General features: G+C 40.4%; 1 protein-coding gene and 1 pseudogene across 1 annotated transcript; both read right to left on the bottom strand.

Moving 5' to 3' along the window:
* Window positions 1-6,235: 6,235 nt before the first annotated feature.
* Window positions 6,236-7,190, bottom strand: LOC105496590 (olfactory receptor 10G2-like). Its single transcript, XM_011767150.2, has one exon. The coding sequence runs from the start codon at window positions 7,178-7,180 to the stop codon at window positions 6,236-6,238; it is 945 nt and encodes a 314-aa protein (XP_011765452.2). The 5' UTR covers window positions 7,181-7,190.
* Window positions 7,191-12,722: 5,532 nt separating this feature from the next.
* On the bottom strand, window positions 12,723-13,172 carry LOC105496591 (ubiquitin-conjugating enzyme E2 N-like; annotated as a pseudogene).

Genomic DNA, 13,172 nt, shown 5'->3' with positions numbered 1-13,172 from the left:
AACCAAACAAAAACCAAAAGACACAAAAACCCAGAAACAATCCCCTCACAAATCAATAAATGCGATGCATGCCATTAACAGAACCAAAACCAACATCCATATGATCACTTCAATAGATGCTAAAAAAAATTAGATAAAATTTAACATCACTCTATGATAAAAACCCTCAACTAACTGGGTATAGAAAAAAAGAAACCTTAAAATAATAAAGGCCATATATGTTAAACCCACAGCTAACATCCTGCTGAATGGGGAAAGATTGAAAGCCTTTCCTCTAAGATCTGGAACAAGATAAGGACAACCATTTTCACCACTTTTATTCAGCGTAATACTGGAAGTCCTGGCTAGAGCAATTAGGCAAGAGAGAGAAATAAAGAGTATCCAAATTGGAAAGAAAGAGGGCAAATTAGCCTTGTTTGCAGATGACACGATCTCGTACTTAGAAAAATCTGAAGATTCCACCAAAAACTGTTAGAACTGATAAACAAATTCAGGAAAGTTGCAGGATACAAAATCAACATGCAAAAATTAGTAGCATTTATTTACACCAATAGTGAACAATCTGAAAAAGAAATCAAGAAAGCAATCCTGTTTATGGTGGCTACAAATAATATAAAATACTTAGGAATTAATGTAACCAAAGAAATGAAAGATCTATACAAGGAAAACTATAAAACACTGATGAAAGAAATTGAAGAGGACACAAAAATGGAAAGATGTTCCATGCTGAGGGATCAGAAGAATTAATAGTTTTAAAATGTCAGTATTACCCAAAGCAATTTACAGATACCATGCAACCTCTATCAAAATATCAATGACATTCTTCACAGAAATAGAAACACAACCCTAAAATTAATGTGGAACCACAAAAGACCCTGAATAGCCGAAGTAATTCTGAGGAAACAGAGCAAAAGTGGAGGTATCATGCTACCAGACTTCAAAGCATACTACAAAGCTATAATAACCAAATCATGGTATCGGCATAAAAACAGACACATAGATGAGTGGAACATAGTAAGGAACTCAGGTATCAATCCAAGCATACAACCGAGTCACTTGCAACAAAGGCACCAAGAACATATGATGGGAAAAGGTTAGTCCTTTAATAAATGGTGCTGGGAAAACTAGATAACCAAATGCAGGAGAATGAAGCTGGATCACTCTCTCACCATGTACAGAAATCAAATAAAAATGGACAAAAGACTTAAATCTAAGATCTGAAACTATGAAACTCCCACGAGAAGATATTGGGTGATGCTCCAGGACATTGATCTGGACAAAGATTTTTTTGCATAGGACTTCAATAATACAGGCAACCAAAGCAAAAATACACAAATGAGATGGTATCAAGTTGAAAAGCTTCTGGACAGCAAAGGAAACAATAAACAAAGTGAAGAGACACTTCACAGAATGGGAGAAAATATTTGCAAACTACCCATCTGAAAAAGGGTTAATAATCAGAATACATAAGGAGCTCAAACAACTCAATAGCAAAAATCCCCGCACAATCTAATTAAAAAGTGGGCAAAAGATCTGAATAGATATTTTCCAAAAGAAGACACACAAATGGCCAATAGTTACATAAAAAATGTGCAACATCTTCAATCATCAGAAAAATGCAAACCAAAACTACAATGAAATATCATCTCACCCTAGTTACAATGCTTTACAATGAAATGTCATCGCACCCTAGTTACAATGCTTTTATCAAAAAGACAGGGAGTAATGAATACTGGCAAGAATGCGGAGAAAGGGAAATCCTTGTACATTGTTGGTGAGAATGTAAATTGGTAGAGGCATTATGGAAAACTGCACGGAGGTTCCTCAGAAAACTAAAATAGAATCATCATATATTCCAGCAATTCCACTACTGGATATATATCCAAAAGAAAGGAAATCAATATACTGAAGTAATATCTACACTCTCATGTTTGTTGTAGCACTATTTACAATAGCCAAAATATGGAATCAACCCAAGTGCTCATCAATAGATGAATGAGTAATGAAAATGTGGTATATATACACAACAGCCTAATATTCAGACACATACACACACACACACACACACACACACACACACACACCCCCTGTCATTTGCAGCATGGATGGAACTGGAGGCCATTATGTTAAGTGAAATAAGCCAAGCACAGAAAGACAAATATTGCATGTTCTCACTCATATGTGGGGGCTGAAAAAGCGGATCTCATAAATATAGGGAGTAGATTGGTAGAAGGTAGGAAGTAGGTGGGGATAAAGAGAGGTTGATTAATGGGTACAAATATACTATTTGGTACACAAAGTAACACTTAATGTTTGATAGATTAGTAGTGTGACTATAGTTTATCATAAACTATTGTACATTTCAAAATCACTATAAAATAACTCAAATGTTTCTGGCGTAAAGAAAATACAAACATTGGCCGGGCGCGGTGGCTCAAGCCTGTAATCCCAGCACTTTGGGAGGCCGAGACGGGTGGATCACGAGGTCAGGAGATCGAGACCATCCTGGTTAACACGGTGAAACCTCGTCTGTACTAAAAAAATTCAAAAAACTAGCCGGGCGAGGTGGCGGGCGTCTGTAGTCCCAGCTACTCGGGAGGCTGAGGCAGGAGAATGGTGTGAACCCGGAAGGCGGAGCTTGCAGTGAGCTGAGATCCGGCCACTGCGCTCCAGCCTGGGCGACAAAGCGAGACTCTGTCTCAAAAAAAAAAAAAAAAAAAAAAAAGAAAATACAAACATTTAAGTTGATGGACGTTCCAATTACACTGATTTGATATTTACAAATTATGTTAATGTGTTAATCTACCACATGAACCCTGAAAAAAAATATATCTCTATTATGTATTGGTGAAAAATATTGGCTTTGAGAAAAAATAAATTACCGTAGACTCAGAAGTTGTCTTAAATGGCTTCTCTTATAGGAGAAGATATAAATATATCTTGTGATCTCACTGTTGCAGTTTTTTCTCATAAATAATTGTTTTCTTTTAAGACAGGGTCTCTCTATCACACAGGCTGGAGTGTAGTGGCACGATTATATTTCACTGAAGGCTTCAACTTCTAGGCTGAAGTGATTCTCCTGCCTCAGCCTCTCAAGCAGCAGGGACTACAGGTGTACACCACTATGTCTGGCTATTTTTTTTTTTTTTTTAATTAGTAGAGATGAGGTCTTGCTATATTGCCCAGGCTGGTCATAAAGGCTTTTAACAAAATTGATGTTCATGTTTATTCCAGTTGTCTCAGATATATACATTTTTATTTTTCTGAGTCTTTGGCTTGATCTATTATTTAAAATTAGGCCAATATGAGCTCTCACATATAGATGAATAAAAAAACTGTTGGCAAATGAAAGAACACATTTACCTTGTCCTTCATTTTTCTGGAAGGAGCGATCGACACTGCTCTTATATTGTTCCATACTTGAGTCTTCTGTCTTCAGCTTCTTTTACATATTTTCTTTTTCCTCCAGGTAAGACCAGGATAGGTCACAGAGGAAAATGCAAGGGTTATTTACATCAGCCTGGCCTGGTCAGAAGACACTGCATGATTTGCTCAGTGACCTACTGAATGACTGACTGGCTGGCTTCTAGATCTTTGTCTACATGGCTTGTGATAACTAACCAAAAGTTTTTCTGGATGCTTTGGACAATTTTTTTTTTTTTTTTTTTCGAGACGGAGTCTTACTTTGTTGCCTAGGCTGGAGTGCAGTGGCGCATCGCAGCTCACTGCAAGCTCTGCCTCCCGGGTTCACGCCATTCTCCTGCCTCAGCCTCCCAGTAGCTGGGACTACAGGCGCGCACCACCACTCCTGGCTAATTTTTTGTATTTTTAGTAGGGACGGGGTTTCACCGTGTTAGCCAGGATGGTCTCGATCTCCTGACCTCGTGATCTGCCCACCTCGGCCTCCCACAGTGCTGGGATTACAGGCATGAGCCACCGCGCCTGGCGTTGCTTTGGACAATTTAGATGCAGTTCAAAAGACTTTCCTGGTGCTGTTTTTGTTTGCTTGTTTGTTCATATTCTAGAGATGGGATCTTACTTGGTTGCCTAGGCTGGTCTTGAATTCCTGGCCTCAAGCTATTCTCCCAGCCTCAAGTAGTTGGGATTACAGACATGAGCCACCGTGCCCAGCCCTGGTGCTGTTTTAATTTAAAAAATTGTTGATTGGGTAAAGCATTAGTTAGGATGAGGTAACGAAGTAACTCAACAATAAATCAGTGGATTAAAAACTGCTCTAACAAAGTAACCCAACAATAAATCACTGGATTAAAGAAGCTGAAGGTTTATTTCCCCCTCACTTAGAATTCTGAGGTGAGTGATCCAGGCTGGTAGGTTATTGTTCTCTACTTGGTCAGAAGTTGCTCCTTGTAGGTCCCCATCATGTGCCTTTTCCAGCTTAGAGCAGAAAAAGAATGTGGAAAAATTCATGTGCCAGTTTTTTTTTTTTTTGAGATGGAGTCTTGTTCTGTTGCCCAGGCTGGAGAGCAGTGGCATGATTTCGGCTCACTGCAACCTCCACCTCCCGGGTTCAAACGATTCTCTTGCCTCAGCCTCCAGAGTAGCTGGGATTACAGGCACACACTACCGTGCCCAGCTAATTTTCATATTTTTAGTAGAGATGGGGTTTCACCATGTTGGCCAGGCTGGTCTTGAACTCCTGACCTCTGGTATTCCACCTGCCTTGCCCTCCCAAAGTGCTGGGATTATAGGTGTGAGCCACTGCGCCCGGCCATGTGCCAGTTTTGAGGGACTTATGTGTATATGTAGGTGGAAGTATCTCACACATACATACAGTCTTCTCATGTTCAATTTGTGAATACTTAGATATATGACTAGATCTGGCTACAAGAGACACTGAGAAATATCCACAAAAGGGCAGCCACATTCTAGCTACAGCCTTCTTACTAGGGAAAGAGAGAATGGATTTTTATGGACACCCAGCCATCTCCTCTATAAGTGGATACTAGTAGATATTGGGGAAAAGGAGGCTACAACATAAACATCAATAAAACATACTTTCCTGGCTGGGTGCTGTGGCTCATAACTGTAATCTCAGCGTTTTGTGATGCAAAGTGATAAACAGAGCAAGACTCCATCTCAAAGAAAAAAAAATGCTTTCCTTTCTCTAGAAACTGCAATCTAAGCTATAATATAGTCCAGCCAAAAAAAGTGCTATTATAAAATTTGAAGGCCCACTGGAATACAAGGAGGATATAATTTATGAGTGGAAGAATAAGAAAACTTCTTGTAGGAATAAAGATTTTTCCTGGACCTCAAAGTAAGCATAAAACGTCAGTTTACCAATATAGAGGAGGAAGGCTATTTCAGATATGAGAATAACTCAAGAAAAGGCTCAGAGGCAGGGAAGTACGGATAATGTTTAAGGAATGACAGGTAAATTAATGGGGCCGGAAGAGAAAAGGGAGGTAGAGATATTTTGGGAGATTAGGTGTGTTGGTACCAGATTGTGCAGATTGTGGGGGACTTTGAATTCCAAGCTAAGAGGTATGGCTTTATTTATATGCAGTGGAAAGCCAGTAAATATTTATAAGGACAGGAAAGAAAATATTTAGTTGTATGTTTCAGAAAGAAAACTCTGGTAGTTGTATGGAGGAAAGTGGAGGTGACCAGGAGACCACATAAGAAGCCAGAGAGACACTTCTGAAGCAGAGTGAACAGGATTTTGATGAATTACTACACGGAGAAAAGTGAGGGGCTGAAAGGAAACACAGATGAGCCACACAGAGATTCTAACTAAGTACCTGGAAGGATGGATTTGCCTTGATGTGAGCAAAGCAATTCTGAATGCCTAGAGGCTTGGGAAATTAGGAGCAAAGCAAATGAATGTAGGACAGTATTATGTTGGTTTTCCCCAAGTAATAATTTCCCCTCCTTCTAGAAGAAAGCATCAACTTTTCAGAGTCAACATATGTGCTTTCTCTTGAGAGCTGGATCGGAAAAGGGTAAAATAGTGATGGATAATTTCTTGAGGTTGAATATAGCACCAGAAGCCTCTTCTTAGTAGAATCATATTCATTTCAGCTGAAACTAACATCTATTTATCGAACATCTGTCACATGCAGCAGTAGCTGAAGAGAGTGGTAGCGACGGTTATGTAGCTGTAGTTACTTATTTTTCCATCCAAGTACTAACCAGGCCTGACCCTGCTTAGCTTCCGAGCTCAGATGAGATCCTGCGCGTTCAGGGTGGTATGGCCGTAGACAGTTACTTATTTTCATTCAGTCCCTCGACCTGCTGTCATCTTCTTCAGGGCAGACTTCACTTCCTGGTTCCTCAGTGTGTAGATGAGGGGGTTCAGGAATGGAGTGACAACAGTGTAAAACACAGCCACTGCCCCATCCAGGGGGCTCTTGGAGCCCGGCCTGAGGTAGATGAAAATACAGGGAACATAGTAGACTGTGACCACAGTTAGGTGGGAGCCACAGGTGGAGAAGGCCCGGCGCCTCCCATCAGCAGTGTGTATCTTCAGGATGGCATGGATTATGTTGGCATAGGAAAGTAGAATTAACATGAAGCAACTGGTAGCCACTATCCCAATGTCCACAAAAGTCACAAGCTCATTGACAGTTGTGTCAGCACAGGCCAGTCTCAATACTGCAGGAATGTCACAGAAAAAGTAATCTACCTGGTTGGGCCCACAGTAGGGCAGGCGGAAGGTCAGGGTGGCCTGGATAGACCCGTGAATGGAGCCGGCGACCCAAGCTCCAGCCACAAGGACTGTGCATAACCTCCCATTCATGAGCACTGGGTAGCGCAGGGGCTGACATATTGCCAGGTACCTGTCATAGGCCATCAAGGTGTAGAGGAAGCACTGGGTGCTGCCCAGGAAGTGAAAGAAATACAGCTGAGCCACACAGCCACCAAACGGGATAGCCTTGCTGGCAGGAACGAAGTTTAAAATAATTCGAGGAACAATGACTGAGGAGAGCCACGTGTCCAGGAATGAGAGCACTCCCAGAAGAATGTACATGGGGCGAGCATGGAGCTTCGCATCAGCCCACACGGTGAGCAGAATGAGCAGGTTCCCCACTTGAGTGAGGATGTAAATGATGGAGAAGACCAGGAAGAGGAGGCTTCTTAGATTCGGGGGGTGAGACAAGCCCAGAAGAATGAAATCTGTCACCACAGTGTCCAGCGATGTGTTTTTGGTCTTTCCCATGTCTTTTTGTAGTCTGCTAAGATGAATGGTGAAGTCTGATAAGGAAAATACAGGAGTGAAGTGATAAGAGAATGCTTTTATCTAATGATCAGAATTTGGAAGGTAAACAGAAGTCTTCTCTATTTTAAGTAGAAAGCATTTGCCCTAAGTCACCTGGGTTTGCATGGCAAAACAACCTTCAGCGGCTGTTTAGTCTCCAGGTGCCCTGAAATCCCTCTTTAATGGGAGATACTACATACAGGTGTTAGAAGCCAAGCGCAGAGTTGTGTCTGAATAATAGTGTAAGTAAGTGCATATTGTAGGTCTATGCCCCCAAAGGGGACCACAGAGAAATAGATTTTGGTGATATGAAGCAGTGTGGAACTATTACCCCACAATTATCATTCCTATTGTTGCTTTATGACTTAATATCCTTGAAATGTCTCCTCCTGAAATCTACAAGAAACTTTGTGATCCCGTTCTTGCATATTTTGATAATCTTCTTCGTTTCGGTTCTCTCAGATCACCATGCCTTCCTTCCTCTGGGCTTAGGAGTATGCTCATTCATCTAATATGTCTTCATTCCCCAGGATTCATTTCATCTGTCACCTCCTTGGGAAGAATTATCCTCCACTAGAAGACAATTTTCTGGGAAATAAGAACTTATATTAAAGGGTGATTACAGTACAATATTATAAGAGCTATTTGTGTAAGTACTTACTGGTTTCTTCTACTAGATTGTAAGCTCCTTCAGAGCAAAGAACAGTCTATTTTGTTCTTTGATGTATTTGCAGCAACTACTCTGGTGCTTGGCAATAATAAGTTAATAAATATTTGTTGCTTGACTGGCTAAGTGGAGAGCATCAACTCCTGCTAATCCTGTGTCATGTTTCCCTCCATGATCACATCTCTCATGCTTTTTCCATATAGTCAAGACTGTAGGACAGGGCCTGCACTTCAAACAATGTGAGCCTATGCTCAGTGTAAACAAAGTCTAAGGTACCATTTGTACTTTCTGTTTGCTCTGGAATGTTATTTACATTTATTAATTAACCTAAGTAGTTTAGTAGTTCTGTTCATTTGGATGATAACAGCATCGATTATTTATTTATTTATTTATTTATTTATTTATTTATTTATTTTGAGATGGAGTCTCGCTCTGTTGCCCAGGCTGGAGTGCAGTGGCCAGATCTCAGCTCACTGCAAGCTCCGCCTCCCGGGTTTACACCATTCTCCTGCCTCAGCCTCCCGAGTAGCTGGGACTACAGACGCCCGCCACCTTGCTCAGCTAGGTTTTTGTATTTTTTAGTAGAGACGGGGTTTCACCATGTTAGCCAGGATGGTCTCAATCTCCTGACCTCGTGATCCACCCGTCTTGGCCTCCCAAAGTGCTGGGATTACAGGCTTGAGCCACCGCGCCCTGCCCCAGTTTTCAAGTAGGTTGAACTAAATGTGTTCTGGGAAACACAGGGTTAAGGAATCCATCTCTTACTGTGTTTATACAGTAACACTTAATCTGATACATCATCTATATTGCTTTATCATCTCTCCCAAAAGAGAGAAAATAAATGATAGCTCTTTAAAATTATTTTCCTCAATTCAAAGAAGAATGTTCTTTAATTGGGAGAAAGAATAATTTAATTCAAAATTTATATGCCTAACAAATTAACTCTGCGAGTAGAGGGTGAGTTGAGGAAGAAGATGGGGGGAAAGAGACAGATTAAATACTATTTTTGACAAAATCGTGAAAATGTTTAAAGTCTGGGAATTAAGTATTTGTTCCATGGTGAATTGCCCCAGCCTTAGGAATGCTTTTCGTCTTGGACTCACATGGACACAGCAGCAAACTCTTGGAGAAAGTTGGTGTATTCTCAGGTGGAATGCGGAGCAGGTAAGGAAAGCATCCTTTAGAACATCCCTTTGGCTTGTGGTGATGGATTACTGAATCTCTGCTTTGGCATGGAATTAAAATCTTCCAAGGGATCAGCTCATTGACTGATTTGAGAATCGATGAAACTTGGTTATTTATGGAGTGTGACTCTTCTTCTTATGATCTTGAATTGATTACCCTTATTAGCTGGATCTTCTTTGATCCAGTTTTTAAAAACACTGTCAAAGAGATTTGAAGAAAACTATTCACCTCCTTGGAATTCTACCTTGAAACATTTCCCAGATGAGAACTATATTCCCAAGATCCTCGTTATTTTTCGTTTTGACAGCAAGCAGGAATCATTTCTGCATATCTAGAAAGTGAGCTGTGAAGAACAACATGAGCTGTTGGAATGACCTCAAATTTCTGTGATTTCTTTATTTAAGTTGTTGTGAGGGTCATACGTTTACCCACATTATACTCAGAAGTGAATTGATAATGTACTGAATTTTTAAGAGTGTCTCCGTTTAAAAAAATGAAAAAAGAAAAAAAGAAAATGTACCGAATTTTTAATAATTAAGCTAATCTTTCTTACATATTCCCACTTCTCTGGACACTGAGAGAAAAAAAAATCCCCTAAATTTAGGTCAATTGAGTAAATTTAGTTACTTCCAGTTTATAAAATATTGAGTTGGGCGGCAATGGCTCACACCTGTAATCCCACCTATTCAGGAGGCTGAGGTGGGGGAATTACTTGAGCCCAGGAATTTGAGACCAGTCTGAGCAAGATGACAAGACCCTGTCTCACAAACAAACAAACAAACAAACAAACAAAAAACCAAAAATCAAACAAATTTGCCAGAGAATCTAAAAAGTCTTGGATGACTCCATTGTTTTTGTAACAGTAGGTAAACAGATGGCTTCAGATTGCTGGAGCATTCCTTAGATACTTCTTCTTGTTTTGGAAATTCTTTTAATTAAAAAAAAATGGAGACAGGGTCTTGCTACGTTGCCCAGGTTGGTCTCAAACTCCCGGCCTTAAGCAGTCCTCCCACCTCAGCCTCCCCAAATGTTGGGATTACAGACGTGAGCCACCGTGCTCAGCCTGACTTTTGTTCTTCTTTGCTGGGGTGTGGACTTCTCGAATCATATAGGTAAGGATAGTGCCACTTAGACATTTGGGGTGCTTGCTCTTGTTGGAATCAATTGTGTGCTGGAGTTGGTTTGTACTGGCTTGCAATACCTGATTGTTAAGATTTCAGAAATTGTTAAGATTTCAGAAATTTTGTGAGCTCTTTGTTAAACTTGCGATTAAAATATAAATTTGCAGGCCTAGCACTTTGGCTCATGCCTGCAATCTCAGCACTTTGGGAATCTGAGGTGGAAGGATCTCTTGAGCCCAGAAATTCGAGATCAGCCTGGCCAACACAGCAAGATCCTGTCCTACAAAAATTAAAAATAATTAACCAGTTGTGGTGGCGCATGCCTGTAGTCCCAGCTACACAGGAAGTTGGGGCAGGAGGATCCCTTGAGCCCAGGAAGTTCAGGCTGCAGTAAGCCATGTTCATGCCATTGCACTCAGCTTGGGTGACAAAGCAAGACCCTGTTTCAGAAAAAGAAAAAAAAGTATATCTATATATGTATGTATATAATATGTATATAAATTTGTACTTAATAGACATTTTCAATTAAATAAATTATATAAAAATAAATATAATACTAAAAACTCATCACTTCGTAACTATTTTACTGTGTTTCACTAATATCTATGAGATTGTTCACATCTATCATATCTTTATGGTAGAAACACCATAAAATAGTGTGCTACTACATATCTCTTACTAAACTCATAAGTAGTGATGTCATGTTGGAGCTTGAAATTGACTATAGTGGGATTATTTATACCATAAAAATGGGCAAATACTACCTACCAGGGCTTATTATTATTTTTTTTCTGATAATGGGTTTTTAAACACTTAACAGCATACTCATGGCTGGAATCTCTGGCTCCTGTTCTTCCTGGAAGTCATTGCACGCTGTAGCAACTTTGCTTTGACTCTAGCCTTGTGCTGTTGCACTATTGTTCTGCATACTTCTCTATCTTCCCTGGCAAAACATACAGGCACCTTGGATTTCCTTATTTCCAGGCACTGGAAAACTAGATTCATATAGTCATGCATGTCCCCTTGTACCATGAGCCGGAGTTGTCCTCAGGATCTGCAGCCTCTCTGTGTCATGCCCACAGAAGCATGCTACTATATTTGGTGACCTTAAGTTTTCTTATGCTCCATAAGCTCCCATTTATCTTAAGGGTTGATTTCAAGTCAAGAAAAAAAAAACCAAAAAAACAAACCCTGGCATCTAAACTCCTTGGTTTACCTCTGTTTCCCCTTTTTCCTCCATGATCCTCCCAAATTTGCAGGGGTGAGGTTTTCCTGCTTTCACTTAATTCTGTGTGGAGCTTTCAACATACAATTTCAGTGACCAAGTCTACCAAGCCTGGCTTGATGTATTACAGAGGGAGATAAATTAATTTAGAAAACTTGTTTTCTCTCATGATAAGTCCTGACTTTCAAGCTGATTGGCTTGTTGCAGACACGGAAACCTATTTTGGCTATGGGAATAAAGCCAAAAAAAGAATAATTATTCTTTTTATCATGCTTATTTCTACTGTAACATTGCCATCCTAATCTTCTTTGCCACCTTCCTCCCTTTTCCCTCTTCCCAGCATACTGATGCTTTAAGTGGCTAGGAATAAGGTGCTATTCATAGACTTGCGAATAGAAGAGCACATGAAGATATGTAAAAGTATTGCTTCTTTGCAGAGGTATAAAGAAGGACAGAGGGATGTAAGACTGTGATTCTTCCTGTAGCTGGGAGGAATATAAGGAGCTGGTATGTTTCTCTTCACCTTGTGATATAAAATAAAGTGGCAGCTTTGAATATTTGAGTTAAATTTCAGAAGTCTCCATGTAGCTATTGTGAAAATATTCTTATTGCCACCGCTATCTTCTTTTTTTTTTTTTTTTTTGGAGACGGAGTCTTGCCCTGTCACCCAGGCTCGAGTGCAGTGGCGTGATCTTGGCTCACTGCACCTCTGCCTCCCGGGTTGAAGTGATTCTCCTGCCTCAGCCTCCTGAGTAGCTGGGACTACAAGTGTGCACCACCACACCCATCTAATTTTTGTATTTTCAGTAGAGACGGGATTTCACCATGTTGGCCAGGCTGGTCTTGAACTCCTGACCTCAGGTGATCCACCCACCTCGGCTTCCCAAAGTGCTAGGATTACAGACGTGAGCCACCGCGCCCAACCTCCCACCACTACCTTCTTTCTGTGATAAATTCAAGGACCCCGGGGCTTATCTCTTTCTTTCTTTCTTCCTTTCTTTTCTTTCTTTCTTTCTTTCTTTCTTTCTTTCTTTCTTTCTTTCTTTCTTTCTTTCTTTCTTTCTTTCTTTCTTTCTTTCTTTCTTTCTTTCTTTCTTTCTTTCTTTCTTTCTTTCTTTCTTTCTTTCTTTCTTTCTTTCTTTCTTTTCTTTTTTTTTCTTTTTTGCTTTTAATCACCTAAGGCTGAAGATGTCCGGGCTTTTTTATTCTGTAACATTTCTAAGACTATGTCCATTAAATGCAAACAAAAAGGAGGAAGTCTTGGTAGAACAGGAGAAGTGATGTGCACTTGCTGATAGGATCAATTTAAATATTAATCACGGCATATAGCCTAGTCCATGCTCTAGTCTGGCTTGGGCTTTGTTGGTCTTCCACTGTTCCGCTACATCATTTGCTAATGGATCATCTGGATTGGGAGCACTTAACAAGGCCTGGATCGATAGCAGAACTGTCGGATCTGCAGTGCTGGGGACCACTTATCTTTCAAAATATCTAAACATATTCTTCCCAACTTGCCTATATTAGGATGATAAAGTTTGGTCATGAAACATACTTTAGGGGCTGCCATTGCGTATTCGTCGGAAGGAATAGTTCAAGTTTAAAAGTCCCTCCCTCAAAGGGGGAAACCTGAGGGCCAGCAATGACCACATGAAAATAATGGGTGTTGCTCTCATGTGGTTCTGCTTGGATGCCGGGAACTCATTCTCCCAGCAAACGCTGGGTTTCCTTGATGATTGTGCGGGGAAGCCCAGCCAT

The sequence above is a fragment of the Macaca nemestrina genome, chromosome 7 (assembly GCF_043159975.1).
Source record: "Macaca nemestrina isolate mMacNem1 chromosome 7, mMacNem.hap1, whole genome shotgun sequence".
NCBI classification, from domain to species: domain Eukaryota; kingdom Metazoa; phylum Chordata; class Mammalia; order Primates; family Cercopithecidae; genus Macaca; species Macaca nemestrina.
This window is presented reverse-complemented; position numbering and strand designations above follow the sequence as displayed.